Genomic DNA, 27,229 nt, shown 5'->3' with positions numbered 1-27,229 from the left:
AGGCTGGATGAAACACAAGCTGGAATCAAGATTGCCGGGAGAAATATCAATAACCTCAGATATGCAGATGACACTACCCTTATGGCAGAAAGTGAAGAGGAACTGAAGAGCCTCTTGATAAAAGTGAAAGAGGAGAGGTAAAAAGCTGGCTTAAAACTCAACATTCAAAAAACTAAGATCGTGGCATCCAGTCCAATCACTTCATAACAAATAGATAGGGAAAAAATGGAAACAGTGAGAGACTTTATTTTCTTGGGCTCCAAAATCACTGCAGATGGTGACTGCAGCCATGAAATTAAAAGACGCTTGCTCCTTGGAAGAACAGCTATGAAAAAGCAGAGACATTACTTTGCCAACAAATATCATCTAGTCAATGCTATGGTTTTTCCAGTAGTCATGCATGGATGTGAGAGTTGGACTGTAAAGAAAGCTGAGCGCCGAAGAATTGATGCTTTTGAACTGTGGTGTTGGAGGAGACTCTTGAGAGTCCCTTGGACTACGAGGAGATCAAACCAGTCAATCTTAAAGGAAATCAGTCCTGAATACTCATTGGAAGGACTGATCCTGAAGCTGAAGCTCCAGTACTTTGGCCACCTGATGGGAAGAAATGACTCATTTGAAAAGACCCTGATGTTGGGAAAGATTGAAGGCAGGAGAAGGGGACGACAGAGGATGAGATGGTTGGATGGCATCACTGACTCAACGGACATGAGTTTGGGTGAACCCGGGGAGTTGGTGATGGACAGGGAGGCCTGGCATGCTGCAGATCATGGGGTCACAAAGAGTCAGACACGACTGAGCAACTGAACTGAACTGAAGCAAAAATCTATGACATTGGATTTAGCAATGATTTCTTAAGTATGACACCAAAACCACAGACAATAAAAGAAAAAATGGAAAATTGGACTTCATCAAAATTAAAACTTTTGTATATCAAAGGTCAATATCAAAAGAGTATATAGAAACCCAAGAAATGGGGTAAAATATTTGCAAATCATATCTGATAAGGAATTTAATTTTCAAAATATATGAAAAGCTGGAATTCAATAGCCAAAAAAGAAACCACAAAGATGTTTAGAATGGCTAAAATTAAAAGTGCCTTTTACTAAAAGCTGATGAAGATGCACTGGAACTGGAACTCTCACATGGCAGATGGGAAAACAGTCTGGAACTTTCTTTTAAAAGTTCGGTAATGGGGCCCCTTCAAGCCAGAGTGTGGCAGTACCCATGTTTGGTTTTCGTTTTTTTCCTAACATTTTACTCTTTCAGACTTGGACCTGAAGTTGACCCTAGTCATGGAGAAGCACTGCAGAGGCCAGGGAGATAGCAGTCAACTCAGCCCTGAGAGAAAACCTGTCTTTCCAGTCATAGAGGCATGCAGAAGTGTCCCTTCTGAAGAACATGGAAGGAATCTGTTTCTTTTTTTCCCTCCATTTTTTTTTTCCTCTTTTCCTGAGGGCAGTTCCTTTTGACAATATCATGGGGCACATTGACAGGTAACAGTCAGAGAGAAGCCCCACCTTTCTAGCCAGATCACCAGGAAAGGGGGCCCATAAGATCCAGAGAGCCTGGAGGACATCTTGGAGACAAGACACTTGGAAAGGGGCTCCTCAGTTCTGGGTATGAACAGGCATATATCTTGCTCAGTTCAGACCTGCACAGCAGCACGTTGAAAATGAACTGACGTTGGAACCACCACTAACAGAGGGTAAGACTAGATTTTTCAGTCAGGCTAAATTGGGTGATTGCCTACTAAAACAAACAAACAAAAAATCAACTTTCTCCAGATAAATTTTTTTAGAATTTTAGCACATTGGGCCTCCCAACATAAAACAGATGGTTTTTGTTTTGCCCAACAGTATGGGACCATAAAAATGACTGTGCAAGTTGAAACTGTGCCATATGATTTTAATAATGAAGGGGAAAATTATGACTTTTCCTGACTTCTAGAAATTTTCATCAAAACATTAAAAACACATACTACCATTTATAAATGTATAAGGAAATGAGCAAAGCAGTAAAATTAACCTTCATTTTGTATACTATAATTGAAAACATTAGCAGCACTGAGATATTAAGGTGCTTTTAGTCTTTGTAAAATTGTATCCAGAGTCATTTGGACAGTACTTGTCACAAACACTTTCCTTATGTATTTGATAAATTTATCTTTACTATGTTCTCCTGGCTACACATCTGAGTGTCTGGAATGATAGCAATACTGACATCTCCACAGTCAGTTACTTCTTGGATGACATATCTTATGTTGGATTTAAATGGATTTAAATTTCACTTTTAGTGTTTCCAGTTTTCATTTCTTCACTGTACTTTCATCATTGGATGATCCATTTTTGTCATGTGAGTTTATCACTGAGAGGCACGGAGGCAACACAACGACATACTTTGCTGTCTGTGCATGAATTAACTCCTTACTTAGACTGTTTGTGATCAGTCATTGATAGACTCTGCAAGAAGTGACATCATTGGCCACTGAGTGTGATATCTTGAATTGATGTAATGATTGGTGGACTGTGGAGCCAGCAGTAAGTTTGTAGCAAGTTCGTTCTTTAAGCATTTAGTCACAGTTAATCTACTGTGGTAACTAAAATTTGAACCATGGTGTTGGGGTACTGGTGTCAAGCAAACTATGGTAACTGCAATTTCAGAATCATAAAATGTCACTTCTACTACACTCTATTCATTAGAAATGAATTACCAATTCTGGCTCACCTTCATCAGGAGGGGAATTAGGCTCCAACTTTTGAATGGAGGATAAGTATGGACTGTGGACATATTTTAGAATCACCACATTCCTGAAGAATATTTTCACTGAATATAGAATTTGGGGTTAATTGTTCTTTTCCGTCAATACTTTAAAGATGCTGTTTCAGTGAATTCTGGCCTACACAATTTTTTATTGGGTGTTTGTGGTTATCTGCAATTCAAATTGTTGTTCTTTGTATTGAATGTGTTCTTTGTCTCTTATTGCTTTCAAGATTTTTTATCTTTGGTGTTCAGCAGTTTGATTATGATATACTGGGCATTTTGTTTAGGTTTTACTGGGTTTCTCGAACCTGTAAATTTATATTGTTCACCAAATTTAGAGTTTTCAGCAATGATTTTGTCGAAACATTTTTCTTATGAATAATTTTTTCTCCTTCTCTTTATAAGACTCCAAAGGCAAAAACATTAGGCCTTCTGACATTGTCTCACAGATTTCTGAAACTGTTCATTTTCTTTTATCTTTTTCTTTGGTGTTCCTAATATTGGTTAATTACTACTGTTCTGTCTTCAATTTATTGATTCTTTATTCTGTTATTTCCTTTCTGCTATTTCATCCATTATTTTTTTAATTTTAGAAATTGTATTTTTTCAGTTATAAAATTTCTGTTTGGAATTTTGATTGCTTCTATGTCTCTGTCCAAAATTTCTGGTTTTTTTGTTTGTCTTAAGAGTAGGGTTATAAAAGCTGATTCCAAGTTTTTGTTTGATGAGCCAACATCTGGGTCATTTTTGTCCGAACATGTTTTGATTGTCTTTTCCCTTGTGAGGACATCAGATGTCCCTGCTTCCTTGTGTGCCGAATAATCTTGTATTGGACATTTTGATTATTTGTGAGATTTTGCAACCTATTAAAGTCCTCCAGAGAATTCTTATTTTAAGCAGGCAATCATCCCAGTTAAGTTCAGGCTGCAAATTTTGTCTGTCCTTCTATAGGTGGTGCTTCCAATGGCAGTTCAGTTTTCAGATACTTTCTTTACTTCTTTGAGTCTATCCATGAATGTGTACCTTCAACCTGAGGCCAGGGTTTGTGCCAGTTCATATGCAGAGTCAGGGGTTCCAATTCCCTAAGATTTCCCAAGAACCTGCTTGGCTTACAGGAAATTTTTGGAGTTTTTGTTGCCCATGCTGCCTTTTTTCATAGTAACAGGACTGGAGTCTTCTTCAAGCAGAACTGAAAAAGAAAAAAAAAGGAAGATATAACTGTGGGGAGACAGCAAATTAGCCAAGATGTCGTGTTCAGGCTCTCTCGCCCCACATTCTGTAAATAATGACTATGACTGAGATCATTTATAGCATTGTGCATGCGCATCACGAGGCACTTTCTTGGTCATGGGCTACTTTGTGCGGTACGCCTACATAAGCTTCACCTGGAAAAGGTTGTTGTGTGCAGTTATGTTATGATGTTATGGTTGCTGTGTCAAGGCTGTGTCCGTTGGGCCAGCCACGAGAGGAGAGGATAACTATGTCTGCAGTTCCTATGGCTCCTAGAATCTTCTTCCAGCCTCTTAGCGTGAGCCTTACCTACTCCGGGTTCAGCGAACAGTGCAAACAGGAAGACAGTTGGTGTCATGAACAGGATGAGCCATACATATAAACATATCTATATCTGTATCTATGTCTATATTATCTATATATATCAACAGCCAGTGCAATGGAACACAGGGATTTCCCTCTGCAGTCTTTCTGGCTCACTGACCTCTTTCCTGATCTCTAGCCAGAAAGGGCTTCTGTTGGAGGTTTTGTTGTGTGTGCCAACTGGGGAGTTCTCTGACTGGGGCCGCTTTCATGTCAAAGCTCAAAGTGTTAACGGAATGAAAAACTAGGAAACTCACTCCTATACATGTTGCTTTTTCAGATTTTGACCCCATACCCCACAAAGTGCCTGCCATTATTTACTTTACAAAATTTACAGATGGATGCTATATAATTTTGTCCAGAAAGCTTAGTTATAACTGAGTGGGAAAGATAGGCTGTAGCGTGCCTACTCTATCTTGACTAGCATGAGAAGTCCAAAACTTTGAAATCTTATAAAATGTTAGCTTGAATTTATTTATTTTAGATAAATGTTTTTTTCCAAGCGGTATTCAGCATTCTTCTTCTCTTTTTTTAATCTTCTTCCCTAGCAACAGGGACTTTTAGAACAGTTTATTTGGCAGGTGAAGAATCCAACATGTTATGATCGTTTACGGCTAAATGGGAAACTACCAAATTGTACCTTCTCTACACTTGTTCCCTGGTTCAATAGACCTTAACTTTAAAATTTCTTAAAGTTTTTTTTAAAGTTTTTATTTCTCAGAGTACAAGTACTGTACTTATTGGCTTGAGTGCACTTATTTAATCCCAAATTGGCTTCTGCTATGTATTTTAATTATATGAAGATTAATTTGTCACTACACTATTCAAAACACTATTTGTATGAAGCACATCTCAGTAATAAAAGGTATCTTAAAGAAGTTTATGATCAGCTTAAAATAATGTCTGTTTCCTTGGTTTAAATATAGGGGGGGAAAGATTTAGCTTATTTCAATTGAAAGGAATCTTTTTAAGCAAAGATTGTTTTAAAATCAAGTCAAAAAAGTAGGCAGATTTTAATTAGAAATGTTTGATTTTAAAACACACTTATAATAATTTTGTTGCAGTTTAAATACAGACAAAATTATACAGTCCATCAGTAATACAACCTAAGAAACTATATCTGTAGTCATTTGATGAGTAAGAGTGTGTGGAGGTTTTGATCAGCTCTTTTGCAGTATGCCATAGAAAGAAAGAGTTAGTGAACCTGTTGCTAAGCAACAATGCTTCATAGATCAGAACTTCTGAAAACCAAATAGAGGGTAGGGGTTTGAATTGTCCAAATTTACAAAGAGAAAGAGACTGTGCAGAGTATAAATGAATAGAGATCCGAGAAAATACCTTTTGAAAGCTAAGCAAAGGCAATTCAAGAGAGTATTTGAGAAGTAAACCAAAGGCCCAGTTCTCAAGTTATTCCATGAACATAACATGCTCTGAACTCTAAGGAGTTTTGCAAGTGTAAGAGCCAAAAGATTAACCCCCAAATAGCTCAATGAAATCAAAATTTAAAAAAATAATAAAGTGAATTTTTATGAACACATACAATGCATTTTGCTAAAACTGCCACCTTTTGTAGGTAGCAAAAAAAATAAAATTTTACCGAGATTGTTAAATTTCAAATTTGAAGCACAAAGAATTTAGTAAAACCAAATAAAATGGTTAGCATTATTATATATTCAAGAAGTGAATTTTCCCTTAAGTTGCTAATGCTACAGAGAGAAAATGTTTAAAGAAAAATAAGAACATTTCTCTTTTAACACTGTGAAGATATGAAAATTTCAGTCTGTCTTTAGAAGATCTTAAATATGAAACTAAAGAGTTTTTTCAAGCAAAACCAACTAGGCCTGGACCCATTGCCTTTTTAAATCTAGGGAAAATACTAAACTGAAAACAGAGAATTGTTGGAATGGGAGATACCATTATCCCAAATGCTATGGTTACCTGATTTTCTTTTTTTTATGATTTTACTAAACTTTTCCAGCTTTTTTGAGGTAAGATTGACTAATAAAATTATAATATATTTAAAGTATACAATGTGATGAGTTTATATATATATATATATATATAAATATATATATGTTTATACATTATAAAATTATTCCCATAATCACATTCATAACTTCACATAATTACTTTTTCTTTTTTGGTGAGAATGCTTAAGATCTACCTTAGTAAGTTTTAGTTATACAGTACAGCATTGTTAACTATAGTCACCATGCTTTTTTAAATTTATTTTTAATTGGGGTATAATTGCTTTACAATGTTGTGTTAATTTCTGCTGTACAACAACATGAATCAGCTATATGATACATGTATTCCCTTTCTCTTGAGCCTCCTTCTCACCCTCCCTGCCATCATGCTTTACATTAGGTCCTCAGAACTTATTTTTCTTACAACTGAAAGTTTGTACCCTTTTACCAAAGTCTCTAATTTCCTCCACTTCTCACCCTCTGGCAACCACCATTCTATTCTCTAGGTGTTCAACATTTTTTTTCTTTTTTAAAATTCCACATATAAGTGATACCATGTAGGACTTTCCTAGTGGTCCAGTGGGTAAGAATCCAGCTGCCAGTGCAAGGGACATGGATTCAATCCCTGGTCTGGAAAGATTCTACGTGGCATGGGGCAGCTAAGCCTGTGCGCCACAGCTACTGAGCCTGCATGCTGCAACTACTGAAGCCTGCAGGCCTAGAGCCCATACTCCACAACAAAAGAAGTCACTGCAATGTGAAGTCCATGTACCACAACAAAGAGTAGCCCCTGCTTGCCACAACTAGGGAAAGCTTGCATGCAGTAATGAAGACCCAATGTAGCCAAAAGACCAAAAAAAAAAAAGTGATAACATGCTGCATTTGTCTTTCTCTGTCTGGCTTCTTTTGCTTAGTATGGAGAAGGCAATGGCAACCTACTCCAGTACTCTTGCCTGGAAAATCCCATGGACAGAGGAGCCTGGTGGGCTGCAGTCCATGGGGTCGCTAGTAGTCGGACACAACTGAGCGACTTCACTTTCACTTTTCACTTTCATGCATTGGAGAAGGAAATGGCAACCCACTCCAGTACTCTTGCCTGGAGAATCCCAGGGATGGGGGAGCCTGGTGGGCTGCCGTCTATGGGGTCACACAGAGTTGGACATGACCGAAGTGACTTAGCAGCAGCAATGCCCTCCAGTTACACCCACGTTGTTGCAAAAAGCAGGAGTTTCTTCCTTTATAAGGCTGAATAATATTTCATTGGTTTACATAGCTCAGTCAGTAAATCATCTGCCTTCTATGAGACCCGGGTTCAATACCTGGGTCAGGAAGATTCCCTGGAGAAGGAAATGGCAACCCACTCCAGTATTCTTGCCTGCAGAATCTCATGGACAGAGGAGCCTGGAGGGCTATAGTCCATGGGGTCGCAAGAGTTGGACATGACTTAGCAACTAAACCACCACATGTGTGTGTGTATATATATACTCATCTGATATTTTTTGTCCATTCATCTGTCAATGGACATTTTTTCCCACACCTGATGATTGTGAATAATACTATAGTAAATATGGGAGTATTAAAAAAAACTCTAGGTAGCACAGGGGTAAAGAATCTACCTGCCAATGCAGGAGACACAAGCTATGTGGGTTCAATCCCTGGGTCAGGAAGATTTCCTATAGAAGGAAATGGCAACCTGCTCCAGTATTCTTGCCTGGAAAATCCCGATGGACAGAGGAGCCTGGCAGGCTGCAGTCCATTGGGTCACAAACTGTCAGACATGCCTGAGCAAACAGCACAGCAGCAAACATGGAAGAACTGATATCTTTTCAAGGTAGTGGTTTTATTTCCTTTACATACATATCTAGAAGTGAGATTGCTGGAAAATATGGTAGTTCTATTTTTATTTTCTTGAGGAAACTATACTCTTTTCCACAGTGACTAGGCCAGTTTACACCCCCACCAAGAGTGTACAAGTGTTCCCCTTTTCTGGCATCTCACCAGAGTTTACCTCCTGTCTTTTTAATAATGTTAGACGTCATAACAGTTGTGAGATGATAACTCATCGTGGTTTTGACTTGCATTTCCCTGATGATTAGTGATAGCAGCTTTTCATGTACCTATTGGTTTTGGAAAAATGTCTGTCTGGTCCTTTGCACATTTAAAAATCTGGTTATTTATTTCTGTTATTGAATTGTACGAGTTTCTTATATACTTTGGACATTAACCTTTTATTGGATATGTGGTTTGCAAGTATTATCTTTCATTCCATAGGTTGCCTTTAATTTTGTTGATGGTTTCATTTGCTGTACAGAAGCTTTTTCATTGGATGTATCCCACTTGCTTATTTTTGCCTTCATTGCCTGTGACCTTTTTGTTTTCCTTTTGGTGTCAAATCCAAAAACTCATTGCCAAGACCACTGTCAAGGAGTTTATCCCCTATAAGCTAAGAGTGTCATGGTTTCAGGTCTTAAATTCTAGCTTTTAATCCATTTGAGTTAATTTTTGTGTATGGTATGAGATAGGAGTCCAGTTTCATTCATTTGCATATACGTATACAGTTTTCTCAGCACTGTTTGTTAAAGAGGCTATCCTTTGTCCATATGTACTCTTGGCACCTTTAACGAAAATTGTTGCTCTGTTGCTAAGTCGTGTCAGACTCTTTGTGACCCCATGAACTGCAGTACACCAGGCTTCCTTATCCTTCACTATCTCCCGGAGTTTGCTCAAACTCACATCCATTGAGTCAATGATGCCATCTAACCATCTTATCCTCTGTCGACCCCTTCTCCTCTTGCCCTCAATTTTTCCCAGCATTAGCATCTTTTCCAATGAGTTGGCTCTTCATATCAGGTGGCCAAAGTATTGGAACTTCAGCCTCAGCATCAGTCCTTCCAATGAATATTCAGGGTTGATTTCCTTTATGATTGACTAGTTTGATCTCCTTGCTATCCAAGGGACACTCAAGAGACTTCTCCAGCACCACAGTTTGAAATTTTTTGGTACTCAGCCCTCTTTATTGTCCAACTCTCACATCCATACATGACTACTGGAAAAACAATAGCTTTGACTATATAGACCTTAATTGATCATATGTGTTAGTTAATCTCTGGGTTTTCTATTCTGTTTCATTGGTCTATTGTCTGTTTTAATTATTATAGCATTGCAATATAGTTTGAAATCAGGAAAAAGGAAGCTTCCAGCTTCCCTCTTCTTGCTTAAGGTTGCTTTGGCTATGTGAGGGTCTTTTGTTTTTAAAAACTTTCTGTGGGTGGGAGGGAGGTTCAAGAGTGAGGGGACATATGTATACCTATGGCTGACTCATGTGGATGTGTGGCAGAGGCCAATATAATATTGTGAAGCAATTATCCTTTAATTGAAAATAAATAAATTTATTAAAAATCTTCCTGTGGAAAATGTCACTGGAATTTTGACAGGAGTTGCTTTGATAGAATATGAATCTATTGCTTTCATTAAGGATCTGTACATTGCTTTCATTAGGATGGATATTTCAAGAATATTAATTCTTCTAATCCATGAGCACAGACTATCTCCATTTGTTGAGTTTTCTTCAATTTCTTTTATCAGTGTTTTGTTGTTTTCAATGTACGAATTTTTCACCTCCTTGGTTAAATTTACTCCTAAGTTTCTGTTTTTTAATTTATTGTAAATGAGATCTTTTTTTAATTTCTCTTTTCAATTGTTTGTCGTTAACGTATAGAAATGTAACTGATTTTTATGTATTGAGTTTATATCCTGCAACTTTACTGAGTATGCTTATTAGTTGTAATAGTTTTCTTCCGTGGAGTCTTTAGTCTACTGTATATATTCTTTCTATATACAGTATCATGTCATCTACAAGCAGAGACATGTTACTTCTTTCCAGTTTGGATGAATTTTATTTTTCCTTCCATAATTATTCTGGCTTCCAGAACTTCCATCAACTTCCAGTACTATGTTGAATAGAACTGGCAAAAATGAACTTCCTTGTCTTATTCTGGTGTTAGAGGCAAAAACTTTTAGCTTTTTATCATCAAATATGATGTTAACTGTGGGCTTATCTCTATTATGTTGAGGTACATTCCATCTATACCTAATTTGTTAGGGTTTTTATTATTAAAGGGTGCTGAATTTTCAATTTTGTCAAATGTCTTTTCTGCATCTATTGAGATGATGATATGACTTACTCTTCATCTTGTTAATATATTAACAGTGTATCACATTTTACATATGTTTAGCATATGTTGAACCATTCTTGCATACTAAGGCTCAATCTCACATAATTCATGGCATATAATCCTTTTAATTGGAATGTGGGTGTCCGGGAGTCTCCGGCAAAGGTGTGGGTCAGTGGTGGCCTGCTGCAGGGTTGGGAGCACTGACTGTAGCAGTACATGCATCTTTTGAGGGAGATCACCATTATCTTCATTACCTCCACCATAGTTTGGCCCCAGGTAAATAGCAGGGAGGGAACACAGCTCCACTCATCAACAGAAAATTGGATTAAAAATTTACTGAGCATGCCATTCCCCATCAGAACAAGCCCCAGTATCACCCTCAGTCAATCTATCCCATCAGTAAGCTTTCATAAGCCTCTTATCCTTCTCCACCAGAGAGCAGACAGACTGAAAACCACAATCACAGAAAACTAACCAATCTTATCACATGGACCACAGCCTTGTCTAACTCAATGAAACTATGAGCCATGCCATGTAGGGCCACCCAAGACAGACAGGTCATGGTGGAGCGTTCTGACAAAATGTGGTCCACTAGAGAAGGGAATGGCAAACCACTTCAGTATTCCTGCCTTGAGAACCCCATGAACAGTTTGAAAAGGCAAAAAGATAGGACACTGAAAGATGAATTCCCCAGGTTGGTAGGTGCCCAATATACTACTGGAGATCAGTGGAGATAAGTCCAGAAAGAATGAAGAGATGGAGTCAAAGCAAAAACAACACCCAGTTGTGGATGTACTGGTGATGGAAGCAAGATCCAATGCTGTAAATAGCAATATTGCCTAGGAACCTGGAATGTTAGGCCCATGAATCAAGGCAAATAGGAAGTGATCAAACAGGAGATGGCAAGAGTGAACGTCCACATTTTAGGAATCAGCGAACTAAAATGGATTGAAATCGGTGAATTTAACTCAGATGACCATTATATCTACCACTGTGGGCAAGAATCCCTTAGAATAAATGGAGTAGCCATCATAGACAACAAAAGTGTCCAAAATGCAGTACTTGGATGCAGTCTCAAAAACGACAGGATGATCTCTGTTTGTTTCCAAGGCAAACCATTTAATATCATGGTAATTCAAGTCTATGCCCCAACCAGTAATGCTGAAGAAGCCGAAGTTGAATGGTTCTATGAAGACCTATAGACCTTCTAGAATTAACACCTGAAAAAGATGTCCTTTTCATTATAGGGGACTGGAATGCAAAAGTAGGAAGTCAAGAAACACCTGGAGTAACAGGCAAATTTGGCCTTGGAGTACAGAATGAAGCAGGGCAAAGGCTAATAGAGTTTTGCCAAGAGAACGCACTGGTCAAAGCAAACACCCTCCTTCAACAACACAAGAGAAGACTCTACACATGGACATCACCAGATGGTCAACACCAAAATCAGATTGATTATATTCTTTGCAGCCAAAGATGGAGAAGCTCTATAAAGTCAGCAAAAACAAGACCGGGAGCGGACTGTGGCTCAGATCATGACCTCCTTATTGCCAAATTCAGACTTAAATTGAAGAAAGTAAGGAAAACCACTAGACCATTCAGGTATGACCTAAATCAAATCCCTAGTGATTATACAGTGGAAGTGACAAATAGATTTAAGGGACTAGATCTGATAGACAGAGTGCCTGATGAACTATGGATGGAGGTTCATGAGACTTTACAGGAGACAAGGATCAACACCATGCCCAAGAAAAAGAAATACCAAACAGCAAAATGGCTGTCTGAGGAGGCCTTACAAATAGCTGTGAAAAGAAAGAAGCAAAAAGCAAAGAAGAAAAGGAAAGATATACTCATTTGAATGCAGAGTTCCAAGAATAGCAAGGAGAGATAAGAAAGCCTTCCTCAGTGATCAGTGCAAAGAAATAGAGGAAAACACTAGAATGGGAAAGACTAGAGATCTCTTCAAGAAAATTAGAGATACCAAGGGAACATTTCATGCAAAGATGGGCTCAATAAAGGACAAAAATGGCATAGACCTAACAGAAGTAGAAGAGATTAAGAAGAGGTGGCAAGAATACACAGAAGAACTGTACAAAAAACATCTTCATGACCCAGATAACCTCAATGGTGTGATCACTCACCTAGAGCCAGACATCTTGGAATGTGAAGTCAGTGGGCCTTAGGAAGCATCACTATGAACAAAACTAGTGGAGGTGATGGAATTCCAGTTGAGCTATTTCAAATCCTAAAAGATGATGCTGTGAAAGTGTTGCACTCAATGTGCCAGCAAATTTGGAAAACTCAGCAGTGGCCACAGGACTGGAAAATGTCAGTTTTCATTCCAATCCTGAAGTAAGGTAATGCTAAAGAATGCTTAAACTACCACACAGTTGCACTCATCTGGCCTGGCGTGCTGCGATTCATGGGGTTGCAAAGAGTCGGACACGACTGAGCGACTGAACTGAGCACATGCTAGCAAAGTAATGCTCAAAATTGTCCAAGCCAGGTTTCAACAGTACGTGAACTGTGAACTTCCAGATGTTTAAGCTGGTTTTAGAAAAGGCAGAGGAACCAGAGATCAAATTGCCAACATCTGCTGGATCATCGAAAAAGCAAGAGAGTTCCAGAAAAACATCTATTTCTGCTTTATTAACTATGCCAAAGCCTTTGACTGTGGATCACAACAAACTGGAAAATTCTTAAGAGATGGGAATACCAGACCACCTGACCTGCCTCCTGAGAAATCTGTAGGCAGGTCAGGAAGCGACAGTTAGAATTGGACATGGAACAACAGACTGGTTCCAAATAGGAAAAGGAGTACTTCAAGGCTGTATATTGTCACCCTGCTTATTTAACTTATATGCAGAATACATCATGAGAAACGCTGGAATGGAAGAAGCACAATCTGGAACCAAGATTGCCGGGAGAAATATCAATAACCTCAGATATGCAGATGACACCACCCTTATGGCAGAAAGTGAAGAAGAACTAAGGAGCCTCTTGATGAAAGTGAAAGAGAAGAGTGAAAAAGTTGGCTTAAAGCTCAACATTCAGAAAATGAAGATCATTGCATCTGGTCCCATCACTCATGGCAAGTAGATGCAGAAACAGTGGAAACAGTGACAGACTTTATTTTTTTGGGCTCCAAAATCACTGCAGATGGTGACTGCAGTCATGAAATTAAAAGACGCTTACTCCTTGAAAGGAAAGTTATGACCAACCTAGACAGCATATTAAAAAGCAGAGACATTCCGTTGCCAACAAAGGTCCGTCTAGTCAAGGCTATGGTTTTTCCAGTAGTCATGTATGGATGTGAGAGTTGAACTATAAAGAAAGCTGAGTGCTGAAGAATTGATGCTTTTGAACTGTGGTGTTGAAGACTCTTGAGAGTCCCTTGGACTGCAAGGAGATCCGACTAGTCCATCCTAAAGGAAATAAGTCCTGGGTGTTCATTGGAAGGACTGATGTTGAAGCTGAAACTCCAATACTTTGGCCACCTGATGCAATGAACTGACTCATTTGAAAAGACCCTGATGTTGGGAAAGATTGAAGGCTGGAGGAGAAGGGGACAACAGAGGATGAGATGGTTGGATGGCATTACCGACTCAATGGACATGATTTTGAGTAATTGGTGATGGACAGGGAGGCCTGGTGTGCTGCAGTGCATGGGGTAACAAAGAGTCAGACACGACTGAGCGACTGAACTGAACTGAACTGAATCCTTTTAATGTATTGACGGATTTTGTTTGTTAATTTTTTGTTGTTGTTGAGGATTTTTTGCATTTATATTTATCAGAGACATTGGCCTGTAATTTTCTTTCTTGTAGAGTCCTTAACTGCCTTTGTTATCAGGGTAACACCAGCCTCATAAAATGAATTTGGAAGTGTTCCCTCCTAAATGTTTGGAAGAGTTTTCTGAAGGATTAGTGGTTAATCTTTCTTTAAATTTTTGGTAGAATTTGCCAGTGAAGAGATCTGGTCCTGCACTTTTCCATGTTGGGAGGGTTTTTTTTTTGTTCATTTTGCTTTTTACTAATTTAAACTCCTTACTCAAAATTGGTCTGTTCAGATTTTCTATTTCTTCATGACTCAGTATTGATTGGTCATATATCTCTAGGAATTTATCCATTTCTTCTAGGTTATCCAATCTCTTGTATATAATTGTTTATAATATTTTCTCATGATCCATATTATTTCTGTGGTATCAATTGTAATATCTCCTTTTTTGTTTATGATTTTGAGTCTTCTCTCTTTTTTCTTTGTCTAGCTAAACGTTTGTGGATTTTTTTTTAATCTCTTAAAAGAACAGCTCTTCATTTTGTTGTTCTTCTCTGTTGTTTTCTACTTTCTGTTTCATTTATTTCTTTGTTTTTTGTATTTGCCCTTTGTTATTTCTTTCCTACTACTTATTTGGGGCTTAGTTTTATCTTGTTTTTCTAGTTCCTTGACGTGTAAATTTATCTTGTTTAATATAGATATTTATCTCTATAAATTTCCCTCTTAGAACTATTTTTGTTGCATCTAATAAGCTTTAATATGTTATGCTTTCATTTGTCTCAAGATATTTTTTGATTTCTCTTTTATTCCTTTTTTAACCCATTGGTTGTTCTGGAACATGTTGCTTAATTTTCACATATTTGTTAATTTTCCAATTTTTCTCTTGTTATTGATTTCTAGTTTCATACCATTGTGATTAGAAAAGATTCTTTTTTAAAATAAGAATGAGTATTTTTCTTTTTAAAGAATTTGCTTATTTATGGCTCCACTGGGTCTTCATTACTATGTGTGGGCTTTCTGTAATTGCAGCGAGCAGGGATTACTCTCTAATTGTGGTGCATGGGCTTCTCATTGCAGTGGCTTCTCCTATTGTAGTGCATGGGCTTAGTTGTCTAACAGTATGTGGAATCTTCCAGGACCAGGTATCTTGTCTCCTGCATTGGCATGTGGATTCTTAACCACTGGGATGCCAGAGAAGTCCTAGGAAAGATTGTTGATATCATTTCAATCTTAAATTTGTTAATACTGTTTCACAGTCTATCACTTGCTCTATCCTTGAAAATGTTCTGTGCGCACCTGAGAAGAGTGTGTATTCAACTTCTTTTGCATGAAATGTTCTGTATATGTCTGTTAAGTTCACTTAATTTATGGTATAGTTATGTCTGATTTCTTTAATGATTTTCTGTTTGTATGATCTATCCATCGTTGAAAGTGGGGTATTGAAGTCCCTTACTATTACTGCATTGTTGTCTATTTCTCCCTTCAGGTGTACTAATACTTGCTTTATAAATTTAGGCATTCTGATGTTGCATGAATAAATATTTATAATTGTTACATTGTCTTGATGAATTAATCTCTTTATCATCATATAGTGATCATTTTGTCTCGTTACAGTTTTTGACTTCAAGTTTATTTTGTCTGATATAAATATAGCTACACTCATTCTCTTTTGATTTCTATTTACATCAAATATCTTTTTTTATATCCCTTGGCTGTCAGTTTATGTGTGTCCTTAAAGCTGAAGTGAATCCCTTTAAGCAGTAGATAGCCAGTTACCATGAAATTTACATAAAAGATCTTACAATCTAATTTGTTAATAACTCTGCTTTGAATATATATGCATACAAAAACTCTACATTTTTATCCTCCCCTTGTTTCATGTTTTTGGTTGTGTTTAATGCTTTTTTGTCTTTTAACTTTTATACTAGAGTTAGAAATGATTTACATATCACTACTGTAATATTAGAGTTATGAATTTAACTGTATATTTACCTTTACCAATGAGTTTTACAATTTCATATGTTGTCATGGTACTAATTAGTATTCTTTCATTTCAACTTGAAGAACTCCCTTTAACATTTTTTATAAGGCATTTCTAGTGTTGATGAACTCTTTCAGCTTTTGTTTGTCTGGGAAACTTTTATATCTTTTTTTTTTTTTTCTTTCAGCACTCTGAATATATTAGTTCACTCCCTCTGGCCTGCAAGATTTTGGTTGAAAAATCCACTGATAGTTTTATGGGGGTTTGCTTGCATGTAACAACTTGCTTTCCTCTGCTACTTTTAAGATTTTCTCTCTATCTTTAACTTTAGACAACTTAATTTTAATGTATCTTGATGTGGGCCTCTTTGGATTCATCTTTTTTGGTAGTTTTTTGGGCTTCCTGGGTCTGGATGTCTGTTTCTTTTTCCCGGCTTGGAAAGGTTTCAGCCTTTATTTCTTTAAATAAGTTTCCTGTCTTTTTATTTTTCCCTTTCTCCTTCTAGGACACGTCTAACACATGTATTGGTCCACTTGATGGTATTCTCTAAGTCCCTTACACTATCTTCTCTGGTTTTCATTCTTTTTTCTTTTTGCTCCTCTGATAGATGATCCCTATCAACTTCTCTTTAAGTTCATTGATCCTTTCTTTAGGTTCATCTAGTCTGGTGTTGAACCCTCTATTGACATTTTCAACTTATTTATTGTTATTCAGTTCTATGATTTCTGTTGGTATTTTTTAAAATATTTTCTATGTATTGAAACTCTCATTTTGTTCATAAATTGCTCTCCTTACCTTGGTGAGTGTCTTTATGACTACTATTTAATTTTTTTTTTTTTTTAAGGGAGGAGAGCCTTTTACATATATTTTATTTATTTAGGCTATTTTATTTATTTATTTAGGCTGAGCCAGCCGTCAGTTGTGGCATGTGGGATCTAGTTCCCTAGTCAGGGATCGAACCTGTGCCCCCTGCATTATGAGCACAGAGTCTTATCCACTGGGCCACCAGGGAAGTCCCTTTGACTATTATTTTAAACTCTCTTTCAGGTAAATATCTAATCTTCATTTCATTAAGCTTGGTTTTTAAAGATTTTTCTTGTTTTGTTTGTAACATTTTCCTCTGTTTTCATTTTTCTTAACTTTCTATATTGATTTCTTTACGTTAAATAAAACAACCACTTATCCCAATCTTGAGAAGTTGGCTTTGTGTAGGAGATGAACCTTGTCCACACACATTGCCTGGGTTCCTAGTTGCCTCTCAAATGTTTGTGATTGTCCAAACCAATATATTGTCCAATATATTAGAACGGGCCAAGACTCATCAGTGTCTCAAAGGTGCTGGAAATACCCATATTCCTGTTCAGGCTCCTGGAGGACTAATAATTGCCTGCCTCATTCAGCTCCTGGATATAAGTTAATTGGAAGTCCAATCTTCAGGCAGGAGTTGGGAAAATTGGGACATTAATAAAGTAGTAAGGAACCCAAAACTGAGGTTTTTGCTTACTCACTCTCTGTTGAGTCAGAGGAAATAGTCACTGGAGTGCTAGTGTGCCCACATAGAAACATTTTTTTGGTTTTCTCTGGCCCTCTGGGACTCACGAATGCTGAACCCTGTTAGCTCACAGAGATCAATGATTTGGGAGCCAGTTCCTCAGGTGGCAGTCATAACAGTTGGGGTGCTAGATGTGTGAAAAAGCTTTTTTCAGCCATAAGCAGGAGACTTGGTATTACTGCTGGAATGAGTCAGGGATAGATGAGGATAGCTGTGCCCATCAGTTCTTTCAGGTTCCTGAGAGTATCCCAGTCAGTCACATGCAGGCAGATTAGAAGCAAAACCCTTAGGCAGCAACTGGAAAAATGTGCTGTCCCTTCCCTTCCAGTGAGAAACTGGGAGATGGGTATTTTTGTCTGCTATCTCTGTGGTGAACTTGAAGCTGTAAGTGCAAAGGGATGCTCACTCACTCATTTAAAAATTGCTTCCTTAAACCTGAAACTAATATAATGTTATATATCAATTATACATCAATTAAAAATGCTTCTTTGTTTTTCATGGTCCTGTGGGACTTATGAATGCAAACCCTGTTGATTCTCAGAGCTAGGTGATTTGAGGGCTTATTGCTCAGGTGGTAAACTTAAAAACTGAGGTGTTACATGTGTGGTCCAAATCCTTTACTTCTCAGGCATCCCTTCTGATTGTAAGGCACTGTGCCATGGGTGGAGCTTATGGTGAGAGTGTATCTCACCATAATGAGTCAATGGGCGAAGGTAAGAAAGGAAGTGGAGAGAAATATCAAAGTATTTTTCAAAGTATTTCAACCCACACACCTCCCCTTCCTCCTGTCAGACACTGAATCTCACTAAGATAACAGACCCTTCCTATAGTTCCAGTAACCCAGTTCAATCCCTTGGTTGGGAAGATCACCTGGAGAAGGGAATGGCTACCCACTCCAGTATTTTTGCCTACAGAATTCCATGGAATGAGGAACCTGATGGGCTACAGTCCATGGGGTCGCATAGTCAGACACAAGTGAGAAATTTTCACTCTCAGGTAGATTTAGCTTTAGAAAGGAATGCTACAATTATTATTACTCAACCAAACTTGGATCTACTCAACCAAACTTGGATCTGCTCATTCATATGCATTAAAAATAATCTACAGACAGCAGTTTGTTGTTAAGGAAAGTACAGCATTTTTTGCAAGGTACAATTGTGTGGTAAGCAAGAACAGGCAGATCATGCTCAAAAGACCTGAACTCCCTAACGGCTTTCAGGGAAGAATTTTAAATACATTGTGAGGGAGAGAGTCCGAGAATGTGTGATCAGCTTGTGCTCAATTCTCTGACTGATTGGTGATGTTTCTGGAGTCAACATCATCAACCTCCTGGTTTGAACTGGCCTGGGTCTACTTGCTGGTGGTAAGCACTTAACTTCTTTCACCAGGTGGGGGTTTTAGAACCTGCAAAACAACTCAAGGATGTTGCTCAGGATATTATTTATAATTCTTGAAGAGAAACTTAATATCCTTGACTTTGTTTATGACTAAACAATTCTTATTTTGTCTTGCTTAACTTTTTCTCTTTGTTTCTGCATTTTCTCACTTCTCTGATTAACTTTGCTCTTTGGAACTTGAGGAAGGTCTAGGATGCTAAAAGTTTTCTATAAACAAGAGATAGGTAGGGGACATGTTGGGGGGAATGTCCCTGGAAAGGCCCCAAAGCGTCTTGCTTAGTAACATTATTACTTTTTTCTAACCCAAATTTAAAAGCAGGTTATATACAAAGCCTGTGATGGAGTGCTTTCAATTTCAGATGACAGAGTAACAATCTACTTCACCTCACCTCCTGAGACCTCGCTGCTGCTAAGTTGCTTCAGTCGTGCCCGACTCTGTGCAACCCCATAGACGGCAGCCCGTCAGGCTCCACCGTCCCTGGGATTCTCCAGGCAAGAACACTGGAGACCTCAGTAAAACTAGACAAACAATAAAACAATAAAAATGTATTAAATCTACAACTGTAAAGAAAACAGGAAATGAAACATCAACAGTAAAGGTTATTTTTGGAGAAAGAGAGCATGCAGCAGAAGCGACTGGAATAGCAAAGTAGTAGCTAAATCCTAAAGAGCTTGTAACAGAATACACTGGCAGTTCTAACACTATATACAAAAGTAAAATCAAAATGGATTAAAGACCTAAATGTAAGACTGGAAACCATAAAACTCTTAGAAGAAAATGTAGGCAGAACACTCAGTGACATAAATTATAGCAATAATTTTTTGATCTGTCACCTAAAGCAAGGGAAATAAAAACAAAAATAAACAAATGGGACCTAATTAAACTTAAAAGGATTTGTACAACAAAGGAAACCATTGACAAAATGAAAGACAACCTACTGAAAGGGAGAAAATATTTGCAAATGGTGAGACTGACAAGAGATTAATTTCCAAAATATATAGCTTTTACAACTCAACATCAGAAGAAAACACCTTGATTTATAAATGAGCAGAAGACCTAAATAGACATTTTTCCAAAGAAGAAATGCAGATGGTAAACAGGAACATGAGAAGATATTCAATATAGTTAATCATCAGAGACATGAAAATCTAACCCATGATGAGATAATCACCTCACACTTGTCAGAATGGATAACATCAAAAAAATAAAAAATAACAAATGTTAGTGAGAATGTGGAGAAAAGGGAATCCTTGTACACTGTTGGTAGCAATGTAAATTGGTGTAGCCACTGTGGAAAACTGTATGGAGGCTTCTCAAAAAACTAAAAATAGAATTACAATATGACAAAGCAGCTCCATTCCTGGGTAAATATATGAAAAAAATGAAAATACTAATTAAAAAAGAAACATGCATCCCAATGTTCATAGTAGCATTATTTAAAATTGCCAAGATATGGGAACAATGAAAGTGTCCATCTCAATAGATGAATGGATAAAGAAGATACGGTCTGACTTTAAATGACACATTAGACCAAATGGACTTAATTAATACTTATAGAGCATTCCATCAGAAAGCAGCAGAATACACAGTTTTTTCAAGCACACATGGAGTATTCTCCAGGATAGATCACATTCTAATTCACAGAGAAGTCTCAGGAAATTTTTAAAAATTAAAATCATATCAAGCATCTTTTCCAACCACACTATAAGATTAGATATCAGCTACAAGGAAAAAATTGCAAAAAGCACAAACACATGGAGGCTAAACAATATGCTGCTATACAGCCAGTGGATCACTGAAGAAATCAAGTAGGAAATTTTAAAAAATACTACAGATAAATTAAAAAAAAAAAAAACCTAAACAGTCGAAAACCTATGACATGCAGCTAAAGCAGTTCTAAGAGGGAAGTTAATAGTGATACAACCTTATCTCAGGAAACAAGGAAAATCTCAAATAAACAACCTAACCTTACACCTAAAAGAACTAGAGAAAGAAGAACAAACAAAATTCAAAGTTAGTAGAAGGAAAGAAATATACAGGTCTTGTTTTTGTATCCATTCATCCATTCTGTGTCTTTTGATTGGAGCATTTAGTCCATTTATATTTAAGGCAATTATTGATATGTATGAGCCTATTACCATTATTGTTTTGAGTTTGTTTTTGTAGGCCTCTTCTTTCTCTTGTGTTCCCTATCTAGAGAAGTTCCTTTAGCATTTGTTGTAAAGCTGGTTTGGTGGTGCTGAATTCTCTCAACTTTTGCTTGTCTGTAAAGTTTCTGATTTCTCCTTTGAATCTGAATAAGATCTTTGCTGAATAGAGTAATCTTGTTTGTAGATTTTTGTCCTTCTATCACTTTAAGTATATTCTGCCACTCCCTACTGGCCTGCAGAGTCCTTGCTGAAAAATCAGCTGTCAGCATTATGGGGATTCTTTTGTACATTATTTTTTGCTTTTCCCTTGCTGCCTTTAATATTTATTCTTTGTTTCATTTTAGTTTGATTAATATATATCTTGGTGAATTTCTCTTTGGGTTTATCCAGTATGGGACTCTCTGGGCTTCCTTACAGTTACAGTTATAGTTCAGTCACTCAGTCATGTCCAACTCTTTGTTACCCCATGGACTACAGTATGCCAGGCTTCCCTGTCCATCACCAACACCTGGAGTTTACTCAAACTCATGTCCATCGAGTCGGTGATGCCATCCAACCATCTCATCCTCTGTCGTCCCCTTCTCCTCCTGCCTTCAATCTTTGCCAGCATCAGGGTCTTTTCAAATGAGTCAGTTCTTTGCATCAGGTGGCCAAAGTATTAGAGTTTCAGCTTCAACATCAGTCCTTCCAGTGGACACCCAGGACTGGATCTCCTTGCTGTCCAAGGGACTCTCAAGAGTCATCTCCAACACCACAGTGAATCAGTGAATCAGTTATGTATATATTGTTATACATACAAGGGATGACTCTAAACAGGGACATCACCAGATGGTCAACACCGAAATCAGATTGATTATATTTTCTGCAGCCAAAGATGGAGAAGCTCTATACAGTCAGCAAAAACAAGACTGGGAGCTGACTGTGGCTCAGATCATGAACTCTTTATTGCCAAATTCAGACTTAAATCGAAGAAAGTAGGGAAAACCACTAGACCATTCAGGTATGACCTAAATCAAATCCCTTATGACTAAACAGTGGAACTGACAAATAGATTCAAGGGATTAGATCTGATAGACAGAGTGCCTGATGAACTATGGATGAAGGTTTGTGAAACCTTACACAAGGCAGGGATCAAGACCATCCCCGAGAAAAAGAAATGCAAAAGGCAAAATGGCTGTCTGAGGAGGCCTTACATATACCTGAGAAAAAAAGAGAAGTTAAAGGCAAAGGAGAAAAGGAAAGATATACCCATTTGAATGCAGAGTTCCAAAGAATAGCAAGGAGAGATAAGAAAGCCTTCCTCAGGGATCAATGCAAAGAAATAGAGGAAAACAATAGAATGGGAAAGACTAGAGAACTCTTCAGGAAAGTTAGAGATACCAGGGGAACATTTCATGAAAAGATGGGCACCATCAGGGACAGAAATGGAACAGACCTAACAGAAGCAGAAGATATTAAGAAGAGGTGGCAAGAATACACAGAAGAACTATGCAAAAAAGATCTTCACGGCCCAGATAATCACGATGGTGTGATCACTCACCTAGAGCAAGATATCCTGGAATGTGTAGTCAAGTGGGCCCTAGGAAGCATCACTACAAACAAAACTAGTGGATGGAGGAGATGGAATTCCAGTTGAGCTATTTCAAATCCTAAAAGATGATGGTGTGAAAGTGTTGCATTCAATATGCCAGCAAATTTGGAAAACTCAACAGTGGCCACAGGACTGGAAAAGGTCAGTTTTCATTCCAATTCCTAAGAAAGGCAATGCCAAAGAATGCTCTGACTACCACACAATTGCATTCATCTCCACTAGGAAAGTAATACTCAAAATTCTCCAAGCCAAGCTTCAACAGTAATGTGAACCGTGAACTTCCAGATGTTCAAGCTGGATTTAGAAAAGGCAGAGGGACCAGAGAACAAATTGCCAACATCCTTTGGATGATCAAAAAAGCAAGAGAGTTCCAGAAAAACTTCTATTTCTGCTTTATTGACTACGTCAAAGCCTTTGACTGTGTGGATCACAACAAACTGTGGAAAATTCTGAAAGAGATGGGAATACCAGACCACCTGATCTGCCTCCTGAGAAATCTGTATGCAGGTCAGGAAGTAACAGTTAGAACTGGACATGAACAACAGACTGGTTCCAAATAGGAAAAGGAATACTTCAAGGCTGTATATTGTCACCCTGCTTATTTAACTTATATGCAGAGTACATCATGAGAAATGCTGGGCTGGATGAGGCACAAGCTGGAATCAAGATTGCTGGGAGAAATATCAATAACCTCAGATATGCAGATGACACCACCCTTATGGTAGAAACCGAAGAAGAACTAAAGAGCCTCTTGACGAAAGTGAAAGAGGAGAGGGAAAAAGTTGGCTAAAAACTCAACATTCAGAAACTGAAGATCATGGCATCTGGTCCCATCACTTCATGGCAAATAGATGGGGAACAGTGGAAACAGTGACAGACTTTATTTTTGGGGACTCCACAATCACTGCAGATGGTGACTGCAGCCATGAAATTAAAAGACGCTTGCTCCTTGAAAGGAAAGTTATGACCAACCTAGAAAGCATATTAAAAAGCAGAGACATTATTTTGCCAACAAACTTCCATCTAGTCAAAGGTATGATTTTTCTAGTAGTCAAGTATGGATGTGAGCGTTTGCCTATGAAGAAAGCTGAGCGCTGAAGAATTGATGCTTTTGAACTGTGGTGTTGGAGAAGACTCTTGAGAGTCCCTTGGACTGCAAGGAGATCCAACCACTCCAACCTAAATGGAATCAGTCCTGAATATTCATTGGAAGGACTGATGTTGAAACTGAAACTCCAATACTTTGGCCACCTGATGCAAAGAGCTGACTCATTTGAAAAGACACTGATGCTGGGAAAGATTGAAGGCAGGAGGAGAAGGGGACAACAGAGGATGAGATGGTTGGATGGCATCACCGACTCAACGGACATTAGTTTGAGTAAACATCGGGAGTTGGTGAGGGACAGGGAGCCCTGAGTGCTGTAGTCCATGGGGTCACAAAGAGTGGGACACAACTGAGGGAACTGAACTGAAGTGAACTGATACATATTTGACTCTTCTTTATTTTCTTTTCCCATAGACATCATTACAAAGTATTGAGTAGAGTTCCCTTTGCTATACTAAGTAGGTTCTTATTAGTTATCTTTTATATATAGCAGTGTGCATGTTGTTTTTGTTGTCCAGTCACTAAATCGTGTCTGGCTCTTTGCCACCCCATGGACTGCAGCATGACAGGCTTCTCTGTCTCCCAATTTCTCTCTCCTTCCCCTTTTCCCCTTGGTAACCATAAGTTCAGTTTCTACATCTGTGACTCTATTTCTGTTTTGTAAATAAGTACATTTGTACCATTTTTTGAAGTGAAGTGAATGTTGTTCAGTCCTGTCCAGCTCAGTGTGACTCCATGGACTGTAGCCCACAAGGCTCCTCTGCTGGTGGAATTCTCCAGGCAAGAATACTGGAGTGGGTTGCCATTCCCTTCTCCAGCGGATCTTCCTAACCCAGGAATAGAGACTGGATCTCCTGCAAGGCAGGCAAAATCTTTACCATCTGAGCCACTAGGGAAGCCCATTTTCTTAGATTCCACATATAAGCGATACCATATGATAACTGTTTTTCTCTGTCTGACTTACTTCACTCAGTATGACAATCTCTAGATCCATCCATGTTGCTGCAAATGGCATTATTTTGTACTTTTTAATAGCTGAGTAATATTCCATTATAAATATGTACCATATCTTCTTTATCAATTCCTCTGTTGATGGACATTTATGTTGCTTACATGTGCCGGCTTTTGTAAATAGTGCTGCACTGAACATTGTAGTGAGTGTGTATTTTCAAATTATGGTTTTCACTGGATCATATGGTAGCTATATTTTTAGTTTTCTTTAAGGAACCTTCATATTCTGTTCTCCATAGTGGCTATACCAATTTACATTCCCACCAACAGTATAGGAGGATTCCCTTTTTCTCTGCACCCTCTCCACCATCTGTTGTTTGTGGATTTTTTGATTATGGCCATTCTGACTGGTGTGAGGTGATACCTCATTGTAGTTTTAATTTGCATTTCTCTAATAATTACTGATGTTGACCATCTTTTCAGGTGCTTTTTTAGCCATCTGTATGTCTTCTTTGGAAAAATGTCTATTTAGACCTGCCCATTTTTTGATTGGAATGTTTGTTTTTTTGATATTGAGCTGCATGAACTGTTATATATATATATGTCTCTTCATTTGCAAATATTTTCTCTCATTCTGAGGGTTTTTTCATTTTGTTTATGGTTTCCTTTCTAATATGAAAGCTTTTAAATTTAATCTCCCACTAGTTAATTTTTTTCAATCACTCTAAGAGTTGGATCCAAAAAGAACTTGCTGCAATTTATGTCAAAGAGTGTTCTGCCTATATTTTCCTCTAAGAGTTTTACAGTATCTGGCTTTACATTCAGGTATTTAATACATTTTGAGTTTATTTTTCTGTATGGCATTAGGGGATGTTCAAATTTTATTCATTTACATGTAGCTGTCTAGTTTTCCCAGCACCACTTATTGAATAGACTGACTGTTCTGTGTGCACTTGCATAGAAAGTGTATTGTGCTATTTTTAGATGGTGTGTCCTATAAGTGTCTATTAAGTCCCTCTGATGTATGTTATTTAAGGCTTGTGTTTCCTTATTAATTTTCTGTCTGGATGATCTGTTCATTGGTGCAAGTGGGGTGTTAACGTCATCCACTATTACTGTGTTACTGTCGATTACCCCTTTTATGGCTGTTAGTAGATGCCTTGTACACTGAGGTGCTCCCATGTTAGGTGCATATTTATTTATAATTGTTATATCTTCTTGGATTGATCTTTTGATCATTGTGTAGTGTCCTTCCTTGTCTCTTATAACAGTCTTTATTTCAAAGTTTATTTTGTCTGATAAGTATATTGCTACTCCAGCATTCTTTTGATTCTATTTGCATGGAATATATTTTTTCATCCCCTCATTTTCAGTCTGTATGTGACCCTGGTCTGAAGCAGGTCTCTTGTACACAGCATATATATAGATCTCTCTGTTGCATCCATTCAGTCAGTCTATCTCTTTTGGTTGAAGCATTTAATCCATTTACATTTAAGGTAATTATCAATATGTATGTTCTTGTTGCCATTTTCTTAATTGTTTTGGATTTTTTTTTTTTTTTTTGGTTTTCTTTCTCATTTCTTCTATTCTCTTATGATTTGATGACTATCTTTAGTGCTGTGTTTGAGTTGCTTTTACTTGTGTCTTTCTACTGTAGTTTTTTCATTTGCACTTCCCATGAGATTTTGGTATAGTAGTCTGTATAGATGCAAGCCTGGTTTTTCCAGTAGTCATGATGGATGTGAGAGTTGGACCATAAAGAAGGCTGAGCGCCAAAGAACTGACGCTTTCTAACTGTGGTGTTGGAGAAGACTCTTGAGCGTCCCTTGGACTGCAAGATCAAACCAGTCAATCCTAAAGGAAATCAACTCAAAGTTAGTAGAAGGAAAAGTGTTGGTTTCTGCCATACATAAGCATGAATTAGCCACAGGTATACATATGTCTCCTCTCTCTTGAACCTCCCTCCCACCTCCCAGAGCCCAGGTTTGTTTCCTGAGTCATACAGCAAATCCTTCTGTTTATTCCCTAACTGATGCTACATAGTTTGTATTGAAGTTTGTTATAGCATTGTAATTATAAGACAGTAGTTTTTAAATTTTATATTATTTTTAATTGGAGGATAATTACTCTACAATACTTTGGCCACCTGATGAAAAGAGCCAATTCATTGGAAAAGACCCTGATGCTGGGAAAGACTGAAGGCAGGAGGAGAAGGGGATGACAGAGAAC

General features: G+C 37.8%; 1 protein-coding gene and 1 non-coding gene across 2 annotated transcripts in view; both read right to left on the bottom strand.

Moving 5' to 3' along the window:
• Positions 1–1,891: 1,891 nt before the first annotated feature.
• WNK2 (WNK lysine deficient protein kinase 2) overlaps positions 1,892–27,229 on the bottom strand; it is a 173,757-nt gene continuing 148,419 nt past the window's right edge. The window contains exon 31 of the mRNA XM_081523595.1: positions 1,892–3,952. Within this exon, the coding sequence (XP_081379721.1) occupies positions 3,873–3,952 (80 nt within the window). The 3' untranslated portion in view covers positions 1,892–3,872. The remainder of the gene's footprint in view (positions 3,953–27,229) is intronic.
• On the bottom strand, positions 17,193–17,265 carry TRNAM-CAU (transfer RNA methionine (anticodon CAU)). Its single transcript has one exon. It is a non-coding gene; the product is annotated as a tRNA-Met (tRNA).

Source organism: Giraffa tippelskirchi, chromosome 1 (assembly GCF_054371585.1).
Source record: "Giraffa tippelskirchi isolate mGirTip1 chromosome 1, T2T-mGirTip1v1.2.pri, whole genome shotgun sequence".
Classification (NCBI taxonomy): Eukaryota; Metazoa; Chordata; class Mammalia; order Artiodactyla; family Giraffidae; genus Giraffa; species Giraffa tippelskirchi.
This window is presented reverse-complemented; position numbering and strand designations above follow the sequence as displayed.